This window comes from Rutidosis leptorrhynchoides, chromosome 5 (genome assembly GCF_046630445.1).
Source record: "Rutidosis leptorrhynchoides isolate AG116_Rl617_1_P2 chromosome 5, CSIRO_AGI_Rlap_v1, whole genome shotgun sequence".
Lineage (NCBI taxonomy): Eukaryota > Viridiplantae > Streptophyta > Magnoliopsida > Asterales > Asteraceae > Rutidosis > Rutidosis leptorrhynchoides.
Window position 1 is genome coordinate 450,438,543 of NC_092337.1, and position 26,725 is coordinate 450,465,267.

At 33.2% G+C, this 26,725-nt stretch overlaps 1 protein-coding gene and 2 long non-coding RNA genes across 10 annotated transcripts; 2 read left to right on the forward strand and 1 right to left on the reverse strand.

Annotated features, from left to right (window-relative positions):
• The first annotated feature begins 718 nt into the window (after positions 1-718).
• LOC139847124 (uncharacterized) lies at positions 719-1,852 on the forward strand. Its single transcript, XR_011759330.1, has 3 exons — positions 719-878; positions 965-1,025; positions 1,728-1,852. It is a non-coding gene; the product is annotated as an uncharacterized lncRNA (long non-coding RNA).
• A 1,700-nt stretch (positions 1,853-3,552) lies between these two features.
• On the forward strand, positions 3,553-7,906 carry LOC139846993 (uncharacterized). 8 transcript variants are annotated; one of them, XR_011759248.1, is made up of 5 exons: positions 3,553-5,743; positions 5,875-5,932; positions 6,015-6,208; positions 6,339-7,373; positions 7,475-7,906. It is a non-coding gene; the product is annotated as an uncharacterized lncRNA (long non-coding RNA). The 8 variants fall into 8 exon arrangements; XR_011759249.1 differs by having other exon boundaries at positions 3,553-6,208; positions 6,339-7,036; positions 7,309-7,373; XR_011759245.1 differs by having other exon boundaries at positions 3,553-6,208; positions 6,339-6,753; positions 6,868-7,373.
• A 9,134-nt stretch (positions 7,907-17,040) lies between these two features.
• On the reverse strand, positions 17,041-18,428 carry LOC139846973 (protein ROH1A-like). Its single transcript, XM_071836560.1, has 2 exons — positions 17,796-18,428; positions 17,041-17,562 (listed from the first exon to the last, which is right to left on the reverse strand). The coding sequence occupies exons 1-2, from the start codon at positions 18,426-18,428 to the stop codon at positions 17,041-17,043; spliced, it is 1,155 nt and encodes a 384-aa protein (XP_071692661.1).
• Positions 18,429-26,725: the final 8,297 nt, after the last annotated feature.

Consider the following 26,725-nt stretch of genomic DNA (forward strand, 5'->3'; position numbering starts at 1 on the left):
CAAATTTCGGGACGAAATTTCTTTAACGGGTAGGTACTGTGACGACCCGGAAATTTCCGACCAAATTTAAACTTGATCTTTATATGTTTCCGACACGATAAGCAAAGTTTATAATGCTGAGTCTCGAAAATTTTGGAACCATGTTCATGTATTCAATTACCTTCGACCAGTTTCGACGATTCACGAACAATTAATTGTAAATAGATATGAGTGTGTGTGTGTATATATATATATATATATATATATATATATATATATATATATATATATATATATATATATATATATATATATATATATATATATATATATATATGGTAATTGAAAATATAATTTGAAATATTATATGTTATTGCTATTAAAATTTAATTATGTAAAATAAATAAAAATAAGATATTATAATAATTAGTATTTAAAATATATCTATATCTATATATATAAATAAAGTATATTAAAAATAAATATTAAATGATTGTAATACTCATTTGATGTCTCGATTGATATTAAGCAAGTTAAATTCAAACTTATGTAATTTTAAAATAAACGGTGATACAAAAATGAGTTATATAAGTTGTAGGCTTATTAAAAGTATATTTAGGATCTATAACTAATTAATTTTAACACTTTTTATATTTTACACCTAAGTGAGATGGACAGTTATTTATTAAATTAATAACTAAATTTTATACATAATGATCAAAATATTACTACTAGGATCTACCAAACTACGGAGTAAATGGATCCCTCTTGACCAAACTACTCAGATCAATTCATTCATCTTCTTCATCAATTCTTCGATACCTAATGGATAGCAAAATTGTGTATAGCACAATACCCGCGGATCATAGACGGAACCCTCTCATCTACAATCAAAATTGGTAGTCGTATGTTTTGCATTTTTACCTGATTTCAATGGGAAAATCAAATACCCTAATGTGATTTCTTGCTGTTATTCGGTTTTCAGAGTTCACTACATGAGCATGTGGATGACTTATTATTCATAGCTTTCAGTTCAGGAAATCAAAGTAAGTATTTAGCTAAGTTAGGGTTTGTAATGAGTTAATGAAATTGATATTTCACTACATATATTTTCTTTTACTATGGCATTCCAAACATATAGTAATGTATACTTAAACTATGAATTAAGTGAAATCAACATGATTATATGTAATTGCATAATGTTTGAATCCACATAGGCCATAGCATCAGAATTACTGAAATTGTTATTTTGCAATATGTGGTTAGTTATAATGTACCTGATCCGCGAGCTTCATATTATGTTGGTATTTTGATTTAATAATGTATAGCTTTTTAAAATTTAACTGGATTTTGTATGATTTGTGTATTGCCACATCATGGGTGTTTTGCTGGCCCTTCTGCTTGAGGTTTTACCTGGGAGCTATCCGATTATAAATTTCTCGATGCTTCCGGGATATTGACTCCGGTTGTCATCGATGTTATACCCCCAACTGCTAATATCAATGTTGCTGCATAAATTGCTGCTTTCAGTGGGGGTTATATATATACATCTTATACTATGTGGTCTTTGCTTGCTCATAAAAGTTGCACAAGAACCAGTAATTCTTTGATTGTCACTTCATGTGTGCTGGTTATCATTTTATAAACCTCATCTTTAGTTACTGTACAATGTGTGGAAACAGTACAGTTAGAACAGGAATATGAAAGGGGTAAGTGCTTAACATATTTTTCCAATCTTCTTTTTGCAGATCCAGCGGGTGCAGTTGTAATCGCAATCCGTCTTCTTCACCTTTTGCCCCTGAGATTTCCCACGGTACATGGCTATCATTAGGGTTGCGCACACCAACTGCTTTTACTGTTTTAGTGTGTGCCTTTTGTTAATGGCTTTCGTTGTTGTGTTACTTGTGTTCCTGTTTATAAATCGGAAAGTTCCGAGAGCATTAGCTATATCTTAACAAAAATAAAAATAAACAAGATACTATGTAAGTTAATTTACTCATTTGGTTATATTGTCCATAATCATATTAAGCACACAAATTACTCATAAACTTCATGACAACTGTTAATGGTTTGGCCAAACCAGATCCTTGCACCAATAGTTAACTACTTTGATCCAAACTATTTATGACATATTCCTTGATAGCCTGATAATGTACAAAACTTAGGTTTACAATTAGGATAAGATTATGGCTAAAGGTATCTTACCGAAGACTTGATCATCTTTCCATCCTGAATTTCTGCCCTTAAGATTCTTTGTTGCTAAATTTGAGCCTTAAGATTCTGATGCAATTCACTTAATACAAATCTTTATATTTATGACATGTTCCTTGATATTTGGTGTTGCATTTGTAGTTTGATACGATATGGACAAACATTTTAATTGTAATAGGTGTAGCCCACTAAACAACATTATCAGTCTGACCAATCTGATAAAAGTTTCATCATATATTATTATGGTGACAACATGGTCGGGTTGGTCCAAATCAGGTATGTGGTACTAAACTTCAGTGGATTTTCTTTTCTATTAGTCAATATAGATTGGATCAGGCGTTTGCAATTGTTTTTACGACTTCTATCTGAATCTATTTAGAATTGATGTCAAATGTGGCGATAAACACGGTATAAGTTTGAATGTTATCTTTTAAACTGCATTTTTCTGACATCTGTGCAATCCACGAGCTTAATTTTTTTTTCCTTTATTTTTTTAAAGCACGGGCTCAAAAACTTAGAACACGAATCAGGAAAAATAGAAGATGTTTGGAGAGTTCTGGATCCAGCTTATTTATTTAAGTTGGGCCGTTGTTATTCGGGTCAGTCAAATAAATAAGTTGTTCGGGTCAGTTATATTATATATAGCTGCCACATATCTTTGCTTCACATTATGCCATGATTAGTACATCAATATCCAGTGTTATTTAATTATCATCTTTATCTTTGTTCTTTTGTTCAAATAATAATATGATCCATCACAACAACAACAACAATACCCAATCCCGCGCCTGCGAGGTGCGAGGTATGGGGAGGTAAGATGTAGACAATCCTTCCTCTACCCTAGAATAGAAGAGAAGTCGTTTCTTTAATCACGAGTCGAGAAAAGATTCTCTACCCACAGGAAAGGAAATTCATCCCCCTCTCTACTTCAGGGTAGAGAGATTGCTTCCGCGGGGACCTCCGGCCAGGAAAAAAAAAATAAATAAAAAATAAAAAATAAAATAAAATAAAAAGAAATGAGATAAAAAAGAAAGAAATAAATACATAAAAAATAAAAGATAGACGCCATGAAAATGGTAGAATCAAATTTTCATGGGTTTTAAAGTCTCCTGGAAATCAATTTAGGCTCTAAGCGGCAGTCAAGGCGCCACTAAATCGACGCTTGTCGTTGCCTCAATAAATAGAGCCAAAGGACCTTGTGAACAGCAACTCGAAGGGCATGCCAGGTGGAAGTTGTTGCGCAAGCAAAGAGCCAACCACCCGTAGCAAACCAAAAAACCACTCATGCACCTTTATTTATAATCATTTATATATAATATGATCCATCATTTATATATAATCATTCATTGCTTGACATGTATGTTCTCTTTTTAAATTAAAAATGTATATGACACAGGTACGTGTTCGACCTTGCTATAATCGTTGATGTTTGTTATATGTTAAAGTGTGATTTTGATATGCCTTTTCTGAACTAAGTTTGAAAAGGACACTGGAAATGTAACGACATTTTCCTTTTACTAATAAGATTGAGTTTATGCATAATGAAAGAGTGGACCCCATGATCCATACAAACTATACTCGTGATCCATATCCACGTTCCACTCAACTGATGCATATCTCCATGCATATTTTCATATTTCCTTTGTTTTGCAAGTAGTTGGTAGTTGTAAGTATATCACGTAGAATTATTTGGTAACTGTCATTTGCATTCTTGTATAAATTGCACGTTAGTTTTGAATGAGAATTAATAAGGATATATTTGATAATGCCCCTTTAATTAAAGCAATTCATATTGATAGCATCTTGCAAATAGAGTTGGCCAAATTCTACTGTTATTTTTTAATTATATGTGCTCTTAATTTTGGTAGATGTTATCGTACGGTCAGTCCTAATGAAGCAGTTTCGTATGGTTGTTGAGAATACAGTTGAAAAGAAATCTATTGAAAGGCAGATAACCACTCTATCTTCCTTGCACCCCAAAGGTAATAATATTAACCCATTATTTAACAAAATGGGTTGAAATCGCTACCTTTATTTTTAACTATATGGTGTGAGATGAAATTAATATTTGATTGTATATTAAATTTTGATTGTAACAAAATGGGTTGAAATTGCTACCTTTATTTACTCTTTATATACTAAATAGCTCGCAGATATCGGTTGTTTCATGTTTTCTGGATTGGCGTTTCGAATAAATTAAGTAATATGTATTGGGATTAATCATAGGTTACTGCTATGCTTAAATGGTTTGGGGTGTTTTCTGTTTCGTGGTTAACTCAGGTTCGATTCTGGGCGGGCTTTTAGGGTTTCCTTTTTTTTTTTTTTTAAACAGCCACTTGTTATACACCTGTCCAGGTACGTGTCTAGCTTCGCCTTTCTACTCTTTATTTCTGTTTTTATTTTCCTTTTTCGCATAAAAAATTTAAACACCTACCACTGAACTTCATCGACTCGACTCTGTTGCATGCTCTTAATTTTGCATCTTTCTCAGCCGTTTTTCCTTTTGTACACTCGCCATTTTCCCGTTCCTCGATCTTCTACAAGTTAATCGCTTCAATTTTGCTCATCGGCTTTTCCGGAAGGTATTTCGCCTTTTCTAAATGTCTTATATATTTTTAATTTATCTTCTGTGTGTGTTGCGTTTTTATATGATGATAGTTTGATTAGGTTTTGTTAGTTAGATTGCTCATTGTGTTCAATGTATGAAATTTTAGGGCTGATATAGTGATATGTGTTTGTATTTGGGTTTTGGTTTAGATGGACTTAATTTTGTTGTTATAAGTGGTTGTTACTCTGTATTATAATGCGGCACAAGAGAAAGCAGACAATCGTTTAGAACATATTTCACCATCTGTATTTGATGGTGCAAGTGGTGTTGATTGTTCGACTTCTTCGACAGTCAAAATAAATCGTATTAGGTCGACTTCTTCGACTGTAAGAAGGAATCGTATTACACGGTCTATTAGACATCCAACCCAAATATGGTGGGTTTTATTTCTTAAGCACCTGCATATACGACAACAATGTGCATTTGGCTAATGCTTCTAATAGTGTAGGTATGTATTTGCTGTTTCATAATTGCTCTCTCTGATATTTAGTATTTGATTATGTCATTTATATTACTCCGTATATAAGTTGGATATTTTGAATGTACTACTATCTCATGATGGTGTCACTTTGAGACTATATTAAAAAGAATGTAAATTTGGGTTACCATAAATACTTTGACTCTAAAGCTAACGGGTCAAATGTGTTGAGCTTTGTTTAAAGTTGTGGATGGTGATTGGGTCATTAGCAACTTTGTCTTCCAGGTAACAAATTAACCGTTTACAAGTTGCGGAGAATTTTTAGGAACTATACTATGTAGTGTTTTATTGATATTTAGTTATATAATTTTTCGGTGTGTATCTGAAGTACTATGTCTTGGAGATTTCGCAAGGCTTTAGGTGTTAGTTTCACCAACACTACATCATGTTTGAATGAAGAAAGTGTTTGCTCTTGGACGGGCTCAAGTTGTCATTTAACTTAAATCGATTTTTTGCAAGTTGAGTTCGTAAGTTCACAAATTCAGATCATAACTTTACAATTACACTGCCATATCATCATCGCTTGTGTTTTGTAGAATTCATCTTGCTTGTGCTTTTCATGATGTTAAAGTAAAAAAGCTACTTGGTTTTTTTTAAGGTCAAAATTTTTTGTTGCTGTTGTAAAGTAATTATATGTTGCAGAATCTTTCGAGAAGGTATGTGATGAATTTTTTTTTTATATTCACTTGATTTTTGTAAGTTGTTAATTAGTTTGTTAATTATATATTGGGGATTTAGTTGGAGAATCAGAAGATCTGTTGCAGAAGTCAATATAGTCAACTTCTTTGAATGAAAACCTGATATAAAATGTCTCAAGCTGTTGTTTTACCAGATGTCTTTGCACGTTTAAGTGGAGTTGGTGATATCAAGGAACATGTAAGACGAGAAGGAGTGAAGTCACAATATCTGAATGTCGAGTTATCAGATCACAGGTTCGAAATCAGTAACCTTTCATGTTCTCTCTTCGCTCATCAGTATAGAACCTTTTATTTATATATAGTAATGAATAATTATTTGTAATTGTTTCATAAACGCACCAAGATTTGTTGCACGTGTGGGCAGGTTTTGCATATATGGTATATGATCATATCGTTCAGACTGCTCCAAGTAGCTGTGTGATTGTCATCCTTCAACTGAAATGGGATGACCAAAAATTATTTGGTTTATATTACGCTCATAAATCTCTTTTTTTTTTGGTAGATGATTCATTTTCATACTCATTATTTCATTAATACTAACTTTTTGGCGACTTTTGACATTCAATCCATTGAACGTGTCCCATTGGCAGCTAAAATAAATGACTTGAGTCATTCTTTTGTAAATGGGTCGGAATTGCCACCTCTTTCAACGGATGACAAAGCTCAACTTTGTCTTATTAAATCATTCTTTCTTACTATTTTGTGACAGACTTAACATCACTTATTATTGAGATCCTTCATCAGTATAAGTTTCTTCACGAGATATCTTTGTTTTAAAGGTTGAAAAATCAGCCTTTAAGCAATAAGTGTTAAAAATATTCTTATTTTATGAATGTTAAAATAACGACACACCTTTCACTATATGTGGTAACAATAACTCTCTATTGTTGCAGTTGTGATTTCGATGATGAATTAGGCGAGCCTTCTAAAAAGGAAGTGAAAGTGGTAACAAGAAGCTCCCTTTAAGGAGTCAACATAAGGTGGCAAATATCAAAAAAATTAACAGTTACAAGTTTGAAATACCACCCTAAAGTTAAGATCTAAACATTATAATTTAAACAAGTGAGTAAAATTTGTCTCCTTAACCATGTGGAAGTGAATGATCATCTTCAGTTGACCTTTATATTCATTTTCAGTTCACTCATTTGACCTGTTATTTAGTCTTGAACAATCCGGTCGTGGGTCAAAATGAGTAATCTTATTGTGAATTTATAAGGGCTACTATGTGCAGCATATGTTATATCATATATGCAATGCATACAAGTGAAGTGGGATTGAACTATATGCAATACATATAACGTATATGTAGCATGACCTTTATGTTGTATTTGCAGATAAGGATGTGTGTTATTGTGGTGTAACATTATATGTAATTCTTGTGGGAGCTTAAGGATTTGAGGTACTTACGGGATGAGCCTAACAATGTTTGCAATTAGTGAATTTAGTAAGGTATGTTATGTACTGCTTTTGTTTTCAAATCTTCTTTTGTATGTTGTGTAGGTGGCAATCTGGACGGTTCAGGTGGGCCGGTAACATAGAGAAACAATTCAATGCAGTTAGTAGTAAACTGCATTCAGTTAGTGTTTGGCATAAGTATATGTTAGTCTTTGTGCAAATCATACACAACATGTAGTTAGGAAGATGACCAAAATAACTTATAAACCCATGCCAAGTCGATGATGGCAACAGGAGAATGATATGTATTATCAATGGAACTTTACGTTTGTTATTAATGCGTGCTTTCATATGCAATATGCAACACTAATATTGTGTTTCTTTGAATTTTGGCTAGGTTGTAGTTGATGATATATGTCAGAGATATAGGAGTCGAGCCAGGTCCTCTGGATGCGACATCTACAAACAATATTCTTTACAAAATTTGTATATGTGGGTTACATACTACAACTAAAAAATGTTGCAAAGTTGTTAATTATTACCTAATAATTATTCTCTTTTAAAGCATCATACATCGTGATGATAATAAAAAATAAAAAAATAATAATGACACATCACATTTGTCATGTAGCATATACATCATATTATAAAAATTATTAATATGTATTTACTTCTTTCAATAAAATAAATAAACAATCATTGCAGACATGCGTATTTGACTACAAAAAATGGATTACGATGAGAATGATTCAAATACCACCAAGAATGTTGTTTATAAGAAAGTCTTGAGACGTATTTGACTGAGATGTAGATGTTCTATGGTTAAATATCCTTTGAATATTTTTTGTAGATCTCTAATTATATATACTTATAGTACAAACTAAATTCATTTTCATAACTAATATAAGCTTAGTGGATATAAAGGATTAACGTTGAGAGTTAATGGTTTAAGGTTTAGGGATTTCTATTTAGGGTTTACGGTTTATGGTTTACAGTTTAAGATTTAGGGTTTAGAGTTAAGATTTTAGAATTTATACTTCAGGGTTAAGTGTTTAGGGTTTAGTGTATAGGGTTTACGGTTTAGTGTTTATGGTTTAGAGTTTAGGCTTTAGAGTTTGAGGTTTAGTTTTTAGAATTTATGGTATAGAGTTTAAAGTTTAGGGTTTTATGGTTTATGGTTTATTGTTTAGGGTTTAGATATAAGGTTTATGGTTTAGATTTTAGAATTTAAGGTATAGGGTTTAGGGTATACGGTTTAGGATTTAGGGTTAAGGATTTAGGCTTTAGGGTTTAGGGTGTAGGGTTAAGGGTTGGTGGTTTAGAGTCTATGGTCGATTTGGGGTGTAAGGTTTAGGGTTTAGATATAGGGTTTAAGGTTTAGAGTTTAGTGTATAGGGTCTAGGGTTTAGTGTTTAGGGTTTATGGTTTGGACTTTAAGGTTTAAGGTTTAGATTTTAGAATTTATGGTTTAGGGTTTAGTCTTTAGGGTTTAGTCTTTAGGGTTTAGATATAGGGTTTATGGTTTAGTGTATAGGGTTTAGGTTTAATAGTTTAGGGTTTAGATTTTAGAATTTATGGTTTAGGGTTTAGGGTTTAGGGTATAGTGTGTAGGGTTAAGGGTTGGTGGTTTAGGGTTTAGGGTTGATTTAGGGTTTAGGGTTAATTTAGGGTTTAGGGTTTAGATATAGGATTTAGGGTTTAGAGTTTAGTGTATATGGTTTAGGGTTTAGTGTTTATGGTTTATGGTTTAGACTTTAAGGTTTAGATTTTAGAATTTATGATTTAGGGTTTAGGTTATAGGTTTGGTTTTTACAATTTATGGTTTAGAGTATATATATAGGGTTTAGGGTTTAAGGTTTAGTGTATATGATTTAGGGTTTAGAGTTTAGAGTTTGTGATTTAGTGTATAGGGTTTAAGGTATATGGTTTAGGGTTTAGGGTTTAGATTTTAGAATTTTAGGTTTAGGGTTTAGGGTTTGAAGTTTAGGGTTTAGGGTTTAGTGTGTAGAGTAAAGGGTTGGTGGTTTAGGGTTTCGAGTTTAAGGTTTAGAGTTTCGTGTATAGGGTTTAGGGTTTAGTGTTTAGGGTTTATGATTTACATGTTAGGGTTTAAGGTTTAGATTTTAGAATTTAGGGTTTAGGGTATAGGGTTTAGGTTTTGGGGTTTAGGGTTTATTGTTTAGGGTTTAGGGTTTATTGGTTAGGGTTCAGGGTTTAGAGTTTAGGGTTTAGTATGTTTAAGGTTTAGATTTAGGGTTTAGTGTTTATGGAGCGATATATGTTGATTGAATTGCCGGTAGATAATTAAGATCGGTAGGAGGAGTATTAGTACATAATATGTAGGAGGCTAGAGATATATGCACAATATTTACTCTGGTAGAAGTTCTGAAAGGACAAAAGCATTAATAATATGTTTTATTAACTTGTGAAGTATGAGATTAGAAAAATTGAAAAAATTTATTCTAACTACAAATATATGAGTAAAAAATATAAGTTATATGTTATTTTTTTTAAAAATTTGCAGAAAGAAAAGAAAAAAAGCAAAGAATAGAGAAGCAGTTATGAAACACCGAAAAAAAAACAAGTTCCAATTGTTAGAATGACAAGAGTAGTTGTTAATTTCAAACTGTTATAGTTAACGTACAATTATATTTTTTTTTATTGTAGACGTACTTCACTAAGATGGAAGAAAAACGTTATACAACTGAACAAGTAAATAAAACTAAAAAACGAACTACTACAAGACAAAGAGTTATTGTCATTTTTAGTTGAAAAACTCGTTATTATGCACAACTTTATGTATGACGTATTTTAAATCATAACTTCATACATTTCTAAATAATTAAAAAATATATTACAACATTATGCATTTAATTACAAATATAATGTTTCAACTCATTATAGACTGGCGAATTACGACAGAAGACTTTCTCATGGATGCACAATGTACTAAAAACAAGACAAAGAGTTATGACATTATTCACAATACATGATCATCTAACAAGAATAACTACATTGTCCAATATGTGGGATAATACAACGAAGATATGAGATAACCATCCACAATTCTTAATGCAATCGCCTAAACTACATCACGATATCGGAGATGATTTATTTAATTTGAATCAAAATTTGGTTTTTATTTATTTATTCGTTAGTACATTTTGAAACTTTAAAAATTTGAATCTCCTATAAAATACTTGGTTTAATGTTCATCATAAACTTAATAATAATTCGTTAGTCCATTTTGAAACTGTAAAAATTTCAAACCTCTAATAAACATATGATTTAATGTTCATCTAGACATAATAATAGTTGTTTAATTTATATATTTAATTTTATAGTTTAAATGATTTGACCTTTCAAGAATCCCGCGAAACCGCGGGTCTTTAACTAGTAAATAAATATAGTTAATTTAAAAATATGAGATTTTTCTGAACACTTTTATCCGCTACTGATTTCGCACAATACACAGTCCGTGAAAACTGTCGGTAGAAAATACAAAATAGGTGGCTGCTTAACTGTGCACACACGTTTCAATTGAGGAATTAATAGGATTATATTTATTATTATATTATTATTATAATATAAGTCATGCACTGAATGAAACTTAAATTACTATTTGCATAGTTTAATTAAGATATTTATGCCACTGTTTTTGGTCTAACTCCTATACCTCAATCAATATTACAGAGTAACTATATATATATATATATATATATATATATATATATATATATATATATATATATATATATATATATATATATATATATATATAAGCTACATATTCATAAGCATATAGATACATACTTATATGATCAACAATCCATCACCTTCGGTCGCTCTCCTCGTTGATCATCACATCATCATCAAACATCTATGAGTTGTGCTTCGGGTTCGACTAGATCATGGTACATCACCCTTACCTTCTTGTTAACCACTTTTGATCACCACTTTCGTTAAACCATTACCATCTTCAACTTTGAAACCTCCATAGTGGCAAACTACTATCTCGTTTTTTCTGTCTCTTTTCTTGAAACCACCACCCTTGTAGATAACACTCGGTTACCACCATCAAGCTCCACAACCACTACCACCATGAATCACCAAGCAAACACCCACATCAAACCCACGATTTCCAAACCGATCATCTACTGATGTTGTTGTTTTTCTGCCCACACGAACAACCAGTCAACCAGCTCTTTTGAAAAACTATTATTGTTGCTTGTTGTTTTCTTGTTTCATTAGTGAAATACTTAAACTCACCACTCTCCTTAAAACCGCCACTTCCATCATCAAACCGAACCATGATACTTTTTCGTTTCTATTCTATATTGATCATCACCATGGACGCCACCACTTTTGCTTCGGGTTCCTTCCTGTTACCACCATGACACCCTCACAACCATCACCACATCGAAACCCTCAAACGCCACTCTTGTTACTACCATTGCAGCTGGGAAACAAACCTTGCACAACCATCCTCCACCACCTCCCTGTCGAACAACCACCACTACCGAGTACCATCACCATCATTATCCTATTTTTTCTTTTCTCTTCTTTCTTCCGTTTTCTATCCCTTTTTCCTGATTCATTAATAGCTACTAACATAAAACGACCAATGCAAACCAACATAAAACGAAGAAGTAAACAACCACCTTTATTTCTTGATCGAACGGTATCTCTGTTTATTGCTATCGAAGAACAAAACCAATTACCCGAACCCGATATCATCTGTGAACTGCTATTAGGGTTTCTATTATTCTAGATATATGTATATATATATATTTTGCGTCAATTGGAGACCAAGATCGAAACCCATGATTGTTGCTAGCTGCCGATTTCTTTTTATGACAAACTCAGCAACTTGAACAATAAAATTTTGAAGATGATTAAGCATGATGATAACGATGAATAAGTAACAGTGGGATTGTGATGATGATGATATGATGATGATGTTCATGTATGATGATGTTGAATGAGTTACGAATGATGCTGATTGATATAATTATTATTGATACCAAGTGGTAGGGTTGCAAATGTCGGATATTTTTTTATATTCTCCTTACCAGCGAATTTTACAAACTAGTGGTAATGGACTTCTAGTTAGTAGGCTTAGAAATTTAATCTTGGGCTTGTAATTGTTGTTGGGCCGAGTTTTAATTGCTTTGGGCCGAGAGTTAGAATAATGATGGTGATGATCTGATCGAGTTGATGAAAGAGAAGAGGAAGAATAGAATGTAATACGAGTTATAGAGGTATTAGTCGTGTAATAAACAAGAAAAGCATGGATGGACGGATGGTTTAGGGGTGTTGGCATGGAACGAGAGGTCTTAGGTTCGAGTCGGGTTCGAGGCGTTTTCTTTTTAAAAGAGTTTTTGAGGTAGTTTTCCATTTTAAAAATTATTATTATTACTATTATTATTATTAAGTGTTAATATTATTTTTATTATTGTTATTATTAGTACTAATACATGAAGTGAATAGAACTTATGATTACAAGTATAGTTACAAAAATGAATATTATTATTATTGTTGTTAAGTTAAGTATTATTATTACTATCATATTACGATTTATTATAACAGTAAATATTAGTATTATCATTATTATTATCATTATTATGTTATCAGATCATTACAAGTATTATTAATATTACTAAGCATCATTGTTAGAATTATCATTTAAACATTAATACTATTAATATGATTACTGACATTATTATTAAAACTATTATTATTAAAATTACCATTATTATTAAAAAAAATTATTTTTATGAAAACTATCATTTTATCTTATCATTATTATCTTTTCATCAAAATATATCATTATTACTATTATTATTATTAGCATTATAATTAGTATTATTATCCTTATTCTATTAATATTATTAACTATTATTTTGCAAACAAATGAAATTTAGATAAAAATGTATTATTTACATAAGTATACCAATATTAGTTAATTATATGTTTTAACTAATATTATTTACATTAATATAACGTTGATTAAATTATATATCAAATAACTAATATAACATATTATAAATATTAAAAAAATTATATATAAGGATATTAATATTAAATCATAATAAATACATATAAATTGTTTGATTACGATTATATGTGTTAATATATATATATATATATATATATATATATATATAAATGATATAGGTTCGTGAATCCGAGGTCAACGCTGCACTTATTCAGTGTCGTCATATGTATTTTTACTACAAAATACAGTATTGTGAGTTTCATTACTCCCTTTTTAAATACTTTTGCAATATATATTTTTGGGACTGAGAATACATGCGCTTTTATAACTGTTTTATGAAATACACACATGTAATCGAAATTACATTATATGGTTGAATGATCGAAGCCGAATATGCCCCTTTTAGCTTGGTAGCCTAAGAAATAGGGAACAGACACCCTAATTGACGATAATCCTAAAGGTAGATCTACGGGCCCTAACTCCCCCCATACTGGAAAATGGTATGCTTTAGTACTTCGAGTTATTAATACAGATGGATTTCTATTTTGGGGATATTCTATATGCATTATGTTAACGTCGGTTACCAGGTGTTCAATCCATATGAATGATTTTTAAACACTTGCGAGTGTATGATTATTGAATAAAGGAAATCTTGTGGTCTATTAAAATTATGGAAATGATTGATTACGATAAACTAATGAACTCACCAACCTTTTGGTTGACACTTTAAAGCATGTTTATTCTCAGGTATGAATGAAATCTTCCACTGTGCATTTGCTCATTTTAGAGATACTTCTTGGAGTCATTCATGACATATTTCAAAAGACGTTGCATTCGAGTCGTTGAGTTCATCAAGATTATTATTAAGTCAATTATAATTGGATATATTATGAAATGGTATGCATGCTGTCAACTTTCGATGAAATGAAAGTTGGTCTTTCAAAAACGAATGCAATGTTTGTAAAATGTATCATAAAGAGGTCAAGTACATCGCGATGTAACCAAATGTAATGTATTCGTCCAGATGGATTATGACGGGTCATTAGATACAACTCTTGATGTTTTAGCATCACTTTAACCAAGGTTTAACCATAAACACACAAAGTTAAGACTAGGAAACAAATAACAACTCATGTACGAGTTTGAGCAAGATGATGAACCAAAGTTACATCAATTCCTAGTTTCAACACAATCACAAGTTCTATTAAGCTATAAACTTTGAATCAAACTAAATAAGCAAGACCTTAAGCTAGAGAGCTTAGATCTTAGTTAAATATTAAAGACCTTAGACTACAAAGTCTAGATCTCATGTTCTTGGTGAAACCCTAAGTCATAACACTTAGACTTTCAACTTTTACACAACCATAAGTTAAGAAACTTAGATCTTGTAAAGTAAGTGATCATAAGCTAATAAGCTTTCTCTTAAACAAAGTATAAGATCATAAGTTACACAACTTAGATCAACCACAAAAATAAAACCCTAAGCTAGAGAGCTTGGATTCCTAACAACACTTATGAAATCTCAAGCTAGTAAGCTTGCATCTTTTGTTTCTTGAAAACACAAGTCACAAATCTAAACTACAACAAACAAAAGAAGATCATAAGTTAACAAACTTTGATCTTATCTTAACTTTTTGTAGAAACATCAAGCTAGTAAGCTTGTATTTCAAACTTTCTTGAAGATCCATAAAGTAAAGTGTTGGATCTTCAAGTTACATGAAGATCATAAACATGGGTTTTGATCTTTAAACATAAATAAAGAGATCTTAAGTAAATAGACTTAGATCTAACAAGATTATGAAGATTCAAAGCTAAGAAGCTTTAATCCATCATGTTCTTGAAAGCTTTTCAAAACAAAGTTTAAATCAACAAAAGTTATGAAGATTCAAGTTACAAAACTTGAATCTTTGTTCATGATGATGATGATTTATGAATTAAAGTTAAGAAAAGAAAGAAAAGAAGTAAGTTTTCAAACTTACAATTTGAGAGAGAATTCTAGAGTGAGAAAGTAGAGAGAAGTGTGTGTTTGAGAAAATGAATGTAGAATGAGAGAAGTGAATGAAGTGTTGGTATTTATCAAAGAAAGAAAAAGAAAAAATAAAAATAAAAATTGGTGGGGATGAGGGTGGTGGCCGACGGTCATGGGGGGCAAGGGTGGGGGGACCATCTTGGCCTTATGTGGTGTGGTGCATGGTGGTAGTACATGGTGATGGTGACATGTTGGGTGGTTTGAGACATCATGCAAGCCTTAGTACATAAGCATGCATAATACTTGTCTTATGCTTTCATGGGCTAAATCTTAATCACATGGGTTAATTAGTCCACTAACTAGCCCACTAAGTTGGGTGGGTTGGGCCATGGAAGTCCATTAAGGTGTTAAGTCCAATAAGGTAACTAGTAAGCCTTAGTAAACACTTAAGTATAATTAAGGAACCATAAAACTAAGTAATTGCCATTAATAAGTAACAATTACTTTTACGGTGCCATAATATCCCAATTATGGCAAAAGTTTAACGTGTACCAAGTTCGTAGCTCGCTTTAATCAATAAGTGACACTAACGGTCGTAAATGCAATCAAGGATCACGTTAAGTAACTAAGTACCTAAAAACACTTTGTAAGTCATTAACGAATGTAATTAACATAACTAATGATCCCAGAATATAATCTATCTCAGTACGCACAAGTACGCAGTTTCGTGAAAGAAATAAACATAATTAAAAGTCGAAAAAGTCGGATCGTTACAGAAGATATCAAAAGGCTAGAACGATTTTGTTGTAGAGCTGGAAAGATTTTTATCTTTTTTCATATAAAATGGATATGTTAAGAGCTACATGTAATTTGTGTGATGTTAATTGTGAGTTTGAATTTAATCTAGGGTTTTTAATATGTTAATGTATTAGTTAGGATCATAAAAGAGAAATGAGTTTTGTTTTGGGGAAGAAGATGAAGGAGGAATAAGAAAGTTTGAGAAAGATACACGGTTGGTCCCTGTAATGTTAATAATTGATAAAATGGATGAAAATACCCTCATGTGTCACGCACATGAGTGACTTAACGGATCAATCTTAAAGACGTTTGCATGAGGGACCAAACGGGTTCAAATCTCAAACCACAATGACCAACGAAGTCGAAAAAAAGTTTAGGTCAAAATATGCATTTTTGAGCAAACCACAGGGACCAACGGTGCAATTTAGTCTTATTAAAAATATAAACACTCAACTTTGAGCGAATTTTATTATTATTATTTACTTTTAATATAATAATTATAATTATAATTATTATATTATTAATATTAAAATATGGATTTGTTTTACGAAATTAATTACGTTACATATGTATGCGAAAATACATGTCTCTATATATTTGTAAAAACAACGACAAGTTTCTTAGTCATACGGGTCATTAAAATAAATGACTTTAACATTTACATCCAATTAAAATCTAAAATATGTAATTAAATTGTTTCGTTTAAACAAAATCGTGATTTCACATATCGTTTCACTAGTTAATTTAAAACACTCTATTCGAGACATAGAAAATGGGCTCAAAAAGAATCACGTAAAAATGACTTCTGGGATCCCTTACATAACATCTTTTTTCTCAAACTAAAAATTCATGTAACACAGACTTTTATGATCCTTACAATAAACATATGAATCATATAGTTAGGTTTCAATATGGAACCGGTGTGGCGATCTTATTCACTTGATCAAGAACATCAAGTGCTTCAGCTCTACTCCTTACAATCCGATGAAACAATTCAGTCACTTGCATTTGCAACGCCGCCAATCCCTCCTCCATACTCCGACAAATCTCTCCCATTTCAGCCACTTGTGCCGCCACCTCTTCCGCCTTCTCCACCTCCACCGGAAACTTAAATCCCTCTGCAAATTCAACCAAACTTTTCGCCAATTTCTCTAACATTTGTGTTTCTTCCAACAACCCACTCCTCCCTTTCTTCTCCTTTTTCTTCCAATCTTCCCCGATTTTGTCTTGTAACCCGATCATTGGTTGTGCCCACGTGAATTGCTTCGACAATTGCAAATGTGCTCCAAGCCCAGTACGCTCTTGACATGGTATCGCTGCCACCATTGCCCACATTACGAACACCAATATTGAGCTCATTAAGTAAACCGGTACAACCAATCCTGTCGGCTCACCGCCACGTGGCGCCGCTAGATTGGATGACATAGCCTAGAGTAAAACAACAAAATTATCTTTATATTATTTATTGTAATTGTAACAATCATCGGGGGCGATGATATTTCCAGTTCAATTTTGGATAAATCTACTCATATCTATGCATTAACATATCTATGCATTAACAGTTTGTCTCTACAATTAAAGGATCACTGGTTTAGTGAATTTATCAAAAAATAAAGTGGAAATGTCATATTATATCATATCATATCATTACCAATGCACACCTGAATTTGCTTAGAGGCCGACCAAGACTTAGCGAATGAATATGACAATGACTTTAGGTTTCCAATCGTTGTATGATCCTTGGACGACGCTGGAGCTGCTGCTGATTTCGTGTGTTGGTGGTTCTCTTTATCGTCGATATGAATCGACGATAACAAAGTGTTCAATGCCTTTTTCGCCCTTTTGACGTGTCCTTCTCCTATTGTTTTCCGTTGAAGCGAATCGACAGCAATTTGAGCCAATTTTTGCCAATGTAAAAGTAAATCAATACCATGGTTAATAGCAGTGCATATATCAAGAGCTTTAAGACTACGATCAAGATGTTCGGGGATTAAACGATCAAGGGGCGATTTAGTAAAATTGTTAGCGTCACGACCCATGATCACAACCGCCTTGAATTCGGCCTCGACACATAAGAATATATCGAGAAGTTTACGAAACCATGAGATGGATAATGGTGTTTCGGGCGGGTCGTTAGCTGGGGCGTCTTCGGGCTGGTTGAAGAGTTCGGAGAGGCGATCAGCGACGTGTTTTTGGAATTGTTCGAGATCTTCGACTTCGTTTTCGTAAACGACTTGGTTTCGACGGATGCTGATCCGGTTTAGGAATGATCCTTGGTTGTCTGTTGGTGGCATTGTTGTGTTTTCAATTATGTCTGTTTGTGTTTTTGTTAGAGAAGATGAAAATTTTGGGAGGAGATAAAAGAGGTTATCTTTGGAGGAAAATACGGTTGATTTTGTTTAATTTTAATGGTTTATGATTAACGATTTTTTCGTCTCCTTTTTCCTATCTCTATCGTTAATTATAGAATTATAGTTAATTTTGATATATATAATGCTATAGTTGAAAAAATAAAGTATTACAGTATAATTTCTTTAGTAAAACTTCAAGCTATAAACTGTGAAGGTATTTTTTCCTTGCATGTTACTAGTAGTATTTGAAAAGAAGATTATTTTTTTTAGATGTAGGCAATTTAATTAGATATTTTTATAATTGTTTCCGACCTTTTGATAAACGCTTATGTAGGACTCAATCTTTTCATCTAAAACCCCTTACACCTAATATTCCTCTTTTAACATATGAAAAGTTCACTGGTTAGTTCTATGTTGACAAAATAAGTCATACCCCTGAAAAATCAAACATACATGGATTGATAAACATAAACACCCACCATCAAATCAACAACATACACTAAACTTATCAGGTGTTGTAGTGTGAGTTGTTTGTTTGATGTATTTTTTGGTTTTGGCTTATTAGGTCTTGCCCTTGTTTGTACTGCCTATGTTCTGATATAATTTTTTGCCCTTAGAAAAAAAAAGTCAGTTACTTCCATTGGTCAAACATCAATAGTTTGGTCCAAAAGCATTTTAGAAAATTTGTTGGCGTTATTTACCAACTTTAATTCTATGTAATGATGACGTGTGTGCTCACTCCAACGATTTTCAAATATTGAGTTGCAGAAAAGTAAAAAGTACCAAAATTTTCACCTCGTCATGGTCAATCCATAAGAGTATCATTTTATTTCAAATTGTTCAATAGATCAAGTGATCAATATCAGTTTCCACATATCAACATGTTCTAACAAGGCGCATTACAAATTTCACTACCATAACACATGTACACAAGTTACAAGGCTAGCTTTACTACTATCCATTAATCAATCAGGGTAAATCTGACATTCCTATATCTATTGTCATCATTCAAAGATGATTAGCAGTCAAAGTTGACAATATTAATGTATTACAGTCGCGTATACCCAGTTAGAGTGCGTAAATAAGAGTAATAATACTCGCCTTTCTCAAAAAATCCGAATTGGGAAAAACCTAATCCATTTATTCATCTTCTCAAAATGTTTACTTTGTGGTGATGAAGTTTAACCATGTTCCGATGTATCCATTGTATTAAGCCATCACGCGCAATGTTACAGCTAAATTGTTAAAATAATAACCGTGTGTTAGCTCATGTCGTAGTGGCTTGCCTCTCTTAGAGAGAGGTCAAGAGGGGGTACACACAAGGTTCCCCATTTACCCTTGAATTCCACCCAAGGTGCCTTCCGCATATAGCGTTGCGGGGGCAGTGGGGGAGGGGCGTTTTACCGCCCATGTCCTAGGATTGAGCCGGGTTTCCTTCTGAGCAGCAGTTGGGGGCGGGTTATGGAATTGCGGGAGATGAACGTGTGGGTGATTAAGTCCATCTGGGTGATCCCGTACTGCTGTTAAAAAAAAAAAAATTGTTAAAATAATTCAAACTTTAAACACGGGGCCTTAGGCCCAAGCTTCCAATATATAGTTATGACCATTAAATTATCCCAAGTTGATAGAATTATAAATTTGTAAAGTCAAGTTGTGTATATTTTGGACCATATTAAATAGTGGAGCCAATATTGACTTGTTCAATCAAAATGGTATTCCCTAAAAAACTAGAGGGAACAATACAAAAAAGGCAGATGCTCCTTAATCCCTATCCAATTCAAATTGACTTATTCTAAATCAGTATTATCAATTATGTGTTCACACAAAGCTTTCAAATATGTTCACACCCAAAGACTTCACTCTTTGACCCTTACAAAGTCAGCAAAGACTTCACTCATTACAATGAATTCACTGAAATTTATAATTAACAGTTGATCATATATATAAAAACCATGATAAACCATATCAATACCAGACATCACTTAATTATATGTTCAAATATTGATCTTGCATAAACTTTATAATTTTAAAAATTCTCTAGTATATCAGATTGGTCAATATAGCAAACTAAGAAAAACTAGTTAAAGAAAATGTGCACAAGAGTTGCTCGTACTAATTTTGGCCTAAACCCATTTTAACCTGTATTCTATCTTGACCGAACCAGCTACTTAGAGCCGCCGATTATGACACTTCTGCTTTTGTTAGATAATTATTTATTATACCTTTGATTAGCTAAAAAATTAAACATATGTCTTCTGTGAGTCCTATGCAAATATAGAAGAATAAATTTTTATAGGATACAATTTGCTGGTTTTTGCAAATACCACACATCCCACTGTTACACAAATTAAAAAAAGTAACCATTAATTTATCCAAAAGAATCTTGACTCTAGTCAAAGTTGAGTGTCTATATAAACCCCTTTGCAGTTTGCATATAGCATAACATCACAAACATAAACACACACCAAGTGACTCACAAACCAAGTGTCTCACAAACCAAGTAACTCATATACCAAGTGACTAACTAACAGTAATACTTTATAAAAGTGAGAGAAAGATGTTGAACATGGAAAAAAATTACAGAGAGAGCAAAAGAGTGATACCAAAAAGAGGGCTGATAAAGTCGAAGATTGCAACGATTGCTTATCATTCAATGGTTTATATTTTCTCAAGATCCACTTCACATCACCATCCGTAGACTTTCACACCGAGAGATAGAACAACGTAGATGAATGCAATTCATAAAAGTGTATGTTAGACATGCATAATGCACATTAGGTTGATATTGGCTTCTTGTATTGTAAATTTTTGGCTGGAATTAACTAATGTATGTTCATGATTTTGTATATTTGAATTTTTTGTCTTGAAAGCTTGATAGTCTCATAGTGGCTTTGTTATTAAACTTATGCAGAATAAAAAAGAAACATCTAAAATGTCAAAAGATAGCATAGAAGATTAGCCTTAGTATTACAGATTCATGAATATACAAAAATATCATATTTTTATAGTGAAAACCTTTTACTAATTTTACCAAAAAAAGAACTTTATCATTAGGTACAGTATATATAAATATGAAAATGAAAAAGTTCCAAACAAATTTTCGAGGCAGGTGCTGCTAGATATTGATGATGAAGGTGATTTTCAGATTTATAATGTAATTAATTAATTAAATATAAATAACAGAAGAAGGATTACTAAACAATGTGTACCATATCACCCTTAACAATCTACACTTTATTTAACGGATTTCATTTAAAGGCCTTAACAAGTACGTTTACCAAGCACTTTCATACATTTAATCCATGAGTCTTGTAAGTTATCACTAAGATATATATATATATATATATATATATATATATATATATATATATATATATATATATATATATATATATATATATATATATATATATATATATATATATATAAGTGTGCTACTGAGTTTAGTATTTTCAAAATAAAATGTGAGTGATTTAAAAGGACACGTAAAAAAGGTTAAAAAAATCTTGTTGCAAAGTAAGAAAAAATGAAAGCTTCAGCGACAAAAGACATTATGGTTCCTTGTCGTAATGACCAAATCACGTCTGAACTAATTAAGCATAATTCAGGTGACCAAAGTTCATTTTATTTGACACCAGATTCTCTGTTATCATTTCTATTAATTTCTATTAACTCAGGAACTTATAAACACTTTACTACTAATTCTTTTATTTTTTATTTCGTTTCGTTTTCAACTATAGAAACCACAGAGAGATAGGACAAATTATGTTACTCTAACTTAAATATATTTATATTTATAGTGATCAACCCATAGGCACAATTTCAGCATAAAGTGTATGAAACCTTTGGTGCATAAATCATGTTCCCAACATATGTGAAACTTCAACTTTTTCTCTCATTTTTCCATTTCTAAAACATGTAAATTGCTCTAAAAATAAATGAAAAAGGACCTAATAAATCACTAACAATAACAAACATAATGACAGATAAATCACTAACAAACAAAGTCAGCCCACAAAAAAGGATGTTTCCTTAATTCACTGCTAATTGATAATTTATCAGACATAATTAGCTGTCAATATTGACACATCATCAACATTATCTCAAGTCTACTAGTATATTGTATGGTTTATGCTAGTGACTTTGCTAACCAGTGAGCTAAACCTTTTGTTAAAATAAAATTAATGAACCAAATCAATTATAGATTTAGTGTGTGTCTTAATGAAAGGTAGAATGGAATCTTTATATAGCCACCAATTTGCTGGCACTGTCTCTTAATTCCTCATCACTAAACAAAATAAAATACAAACCAGAAGTTTCTTTCCTCTGCCCCTTTTATTCTACTAGTTGGTGCATTTAAAAATTAACCATCAATTTATTCCCAAAAAAAAAAAAAAAAAAAAAAACTTGACTCTCGATTGAAAGTTGAGTGTCTATTTAAACCCCTTTGCAGATAGCATAACATCACAAACACACACCAAGTGACTCACATACCAAGTGACTCATAAACCAAGTGGCTAACTAATACGGAGTAGTAATCTTATACAAAGTTAAAGAAGCTAAACATGGAAAAGAATTACAGAGAGAACAAAAGAGTGATACCAAAACGAGGGCTGATAAAGTCGAGGATTGCAACGATGGCTTATCATTCAATGGTTTCTGTTTTCTCAAGATCCACTTCACATCACCATCCGTAGACGTTCACAGAGAGATAGTACGACATAGATGAATGCAATTCGTAAAAGTGTATGTTAGACATACAAAATGTACATCATGTTGATATTGGCTTGTATTGTAAATTTTCGGCAGGAATTAACTAATGTATGTTCATGATTTTGTATATTTGAATTGTTTGTCTTAATAGCTTGATAGTCTCATAGTGGCTTTGTTATTAAACTAATGCAGAATAAAAAAGAAGCATCTAAAATGTTAAAAGATAGTAGCATAGAAGATTAGCCTTAGTATTACAGATCCCTGAATATACAAAAATAACATATTGTTATAGTGAAAACCTTTTACTAATTTTACCAAAAAAGAACTTTATCATAAGCTAGAATGAATATAAATACGAAAATGAACATTAAACAATGTCTACCAAATCACCCATAAACAATGTGTACCAATCTATACTTCATTTAATGTACTTCATTTGAAGGTCTTAACAAGTATTTTTCCAACCTCTTACATACATTTTAGCATGAGTTTTGTAAGTTATCAATAACAGATATATTCAATCTGAAAGTTTCCAGCCTACAATCTAGAAGCTCACCTTCTAGATGTTCAAAGTAGCCTTCTTTGAACACCATGTAGAAGAAGCAAAGATGAACACGATGACGGCCGCCCACCATCTCCGTTCACACCCTTCCACCGCCATAGAAATTTTACTATAAATAGAGGTGCAAACCTCAATTGTAAATTATCCTAAATCACTCAGAGAAGTGTAATCACAACCTAGAGAGTGTGTGAGTTTGAGAGTTTTTTTGTAAGAGTTTTGTAATACTCTGTAAATCTATTTTTGTGAGTAATAGAGTTGTTTTTCTCTCAAATTTATATCTCCCGACATCCAGGCGATCCTCTCTTCCTAACAAGTGGTATCAGAGCTTGGTTAGAGACGTTGGTTGAGTTTTTGGGTTTTCGGAAGTTTTCTCAAAATTCAATTTTGAGTGTACCATTGGATTCGTCTCGTCGAACCGAGTCCAACGCAAAAAACGGCGACTTAAACGGAGTTATAACGAGCCCAGAAAACGCGGTCAAAGTTTGGTCAACTCGCCGGAATCTCGCCGGAGAAGACGACCGGTGCCGGAATTTTTGCCGGAGAAGACGATCACTGTAGTAATTCACTGTAGCAGCTGGCGGCACTGTAGCAAGTCACTGTTGCAGTACTGTAGCAGTACTGTAGCGGTACTGTAGCAATTCTGAAATTTTACAATTTGGTCCCTGAAATTTTCAGAATTTCATTCTTGGTCCCTGAAGTTTATAAAAATTATAATTTTGCCCCGTAAGTGGAATTTAAGCCGCGAAGTGTCTATTCCACCATTTTCAACCGTTCCGGATGTAACGGTGATCTCTGTTTTCTACAATTCAACCCCGTTTGTGTTGAAAAATTATTTGTAAGGTGATAATGTCCACAGAAGAGTCAACATCATCTTTCGGAGCTATGATTATGCTCATAGCCACAAACTACACGTTGTGGAAACCTCGAATGGAAGATCTCCTCAGCTGTAAGGATTTGTTCGATCCTATTGAATTGAAGGGTATAAACCCTGATTCTGCCAAAGAGAAAGAGTGGAAGAAATCAAACCGAAAAACTATTGGTCAGATCCGTCAATGGATTGATCATAGTGTCTTCCACCATGTTGCACAAGAGACAGACGCATATGTCCTCTGGAAAAAGTTGGAGGACATGTACCAGGCCAAGACTGCTCGGAATAAAGCCCTGCTGATGAGGCGTTTAGTCAACATGAAGCTCAAAAGTGGAACTTCAGTTGCCGAGCATACCAGTGAGTTCCAGAGCTTGGTCAACCAGTTATCGTCTGTAGAGATGCCGCTTGGCGATGAAGTTCAGGCGCTACTGCTACTTAGTTCCCTTCCCGATAGTTGGGAAACGCTGGTAGTAACACTCAGCAACTCAGCCCCGAATGGCAAACTTACCATGTCAATGGTCAAGGATGCCCTATTCAGTGAAGAGGCAAGGAGAAAAGACATGGGCACAGATCAGACCCATGCCTTTGTCACAGAGAATCGGGGGAGACAGCGAATGAGTAGCAAAAATAAATGGAGAGGCAGAAGCAAGAGCAGGGGCAGGTCAGCTGATGGCAAAAAACCAACATATAAATGCCATCATTGTGGATTAGAGGGACATATGAAGAAGAACTGCTATAGATTAAAAGAGGAACAAGGTCAAAGCAGTTTACAGCCGAAGAATAAGGGTGGAGAAACATTAGTGACTATCTCTGGTGATGTAGCTTATTGTTCAACCCATGATGAGACATGCCTTCACGTCTCACGAGAAGAAACAGAATGGGTGGTAGATACTGCAGCTTCCTACCACGTGACTCCATACAAGGAATACTTCACAACATACAAAGCTGGTGACTTTGGAGTTGTGAAGATGGGAAATTCCAGTTCCGCTGAGATTGTCGGAATTGGAGATGTCAGGATAAAGACAAGTTCTGGGAGCACAATCACTCTGAAGGATGTCCGCCATGTGCCAGATCTTCGGCTGAATTTACTTTCTGGGATAGCTCTCGACAAACAGGGCTATGATAGTCATTTCAGTAAAGGCACATGGAAATTGTCAAGAGGCGCTATGATAGTCGCTCGAGGACACATTTGTGGCACACTGTACAAGACTCATGTGAAGATCTGCACAGACAGCATTAATGTTGCAGAAAATGAGGCTTCACAAAATTTATGGCACCAGAGACTCGGTCACATGAGTGAGAAAGGGTTGTCTACCCTAATAAAGAAGGAGCTTATCAATGTAGACAAGGACGCTGCACTAGATCCTTGCAATCATTGTCTGTTTGGTAAGCAACATAGAGTCTCGTTTAATTCCTCTTCAACGAGAAGATCAGAGTTACTCAGTCTGGTACACTCTGATGTTTGCGGTCCCTTAGAGGTTGAATCAATTGGCGGCAACCGATACTTTCTAACGTTTATCGATGATGCTTCTCGAAAGGTGTGGGTATATTTCTTGCGGACGAAGGACCAGGTGTTCGATTACTTCAAACAGTTCCATGTCATGGTAGAACGTGAGACAGGAAAGAAGTTAAAGTGTCTTCGATCCGACAACGGCGGTGAATACTCTTCCAGGCAGTTCGATGCCTATTGCAGATCATATGGCATCCGACATGAGAAGACGGTCCCACGTACTCCTCAACATAATGGTATAGCAGAAAGAATGAACCGAACAATCATGGAACGTGTTCGGAGCATGCTCAGTATGGCTAAGCTGCCAAAGCCATTCTGGGGAGAAGCAGTCAGAGCCGCTTGTTATTTGATCAACCAATCTCCATCAGTACCACTGAATTTTGAAGTTTCGGAGAAACTTTGGTCTGGAAAGGATCCATCATACTCTCACTTAAGAGTATTTGGATGTTTGGCGTACGCACATGTATCCAAGGAGCTCAGGCAGAAGCTGGATGCAAGGACCACTCCATGCATATTCATAGGCTATGGAGATGAAGAATTTGGATACAGATTATGGGATCCAAAGGAGAAAAAGGTGATCAGAAGTA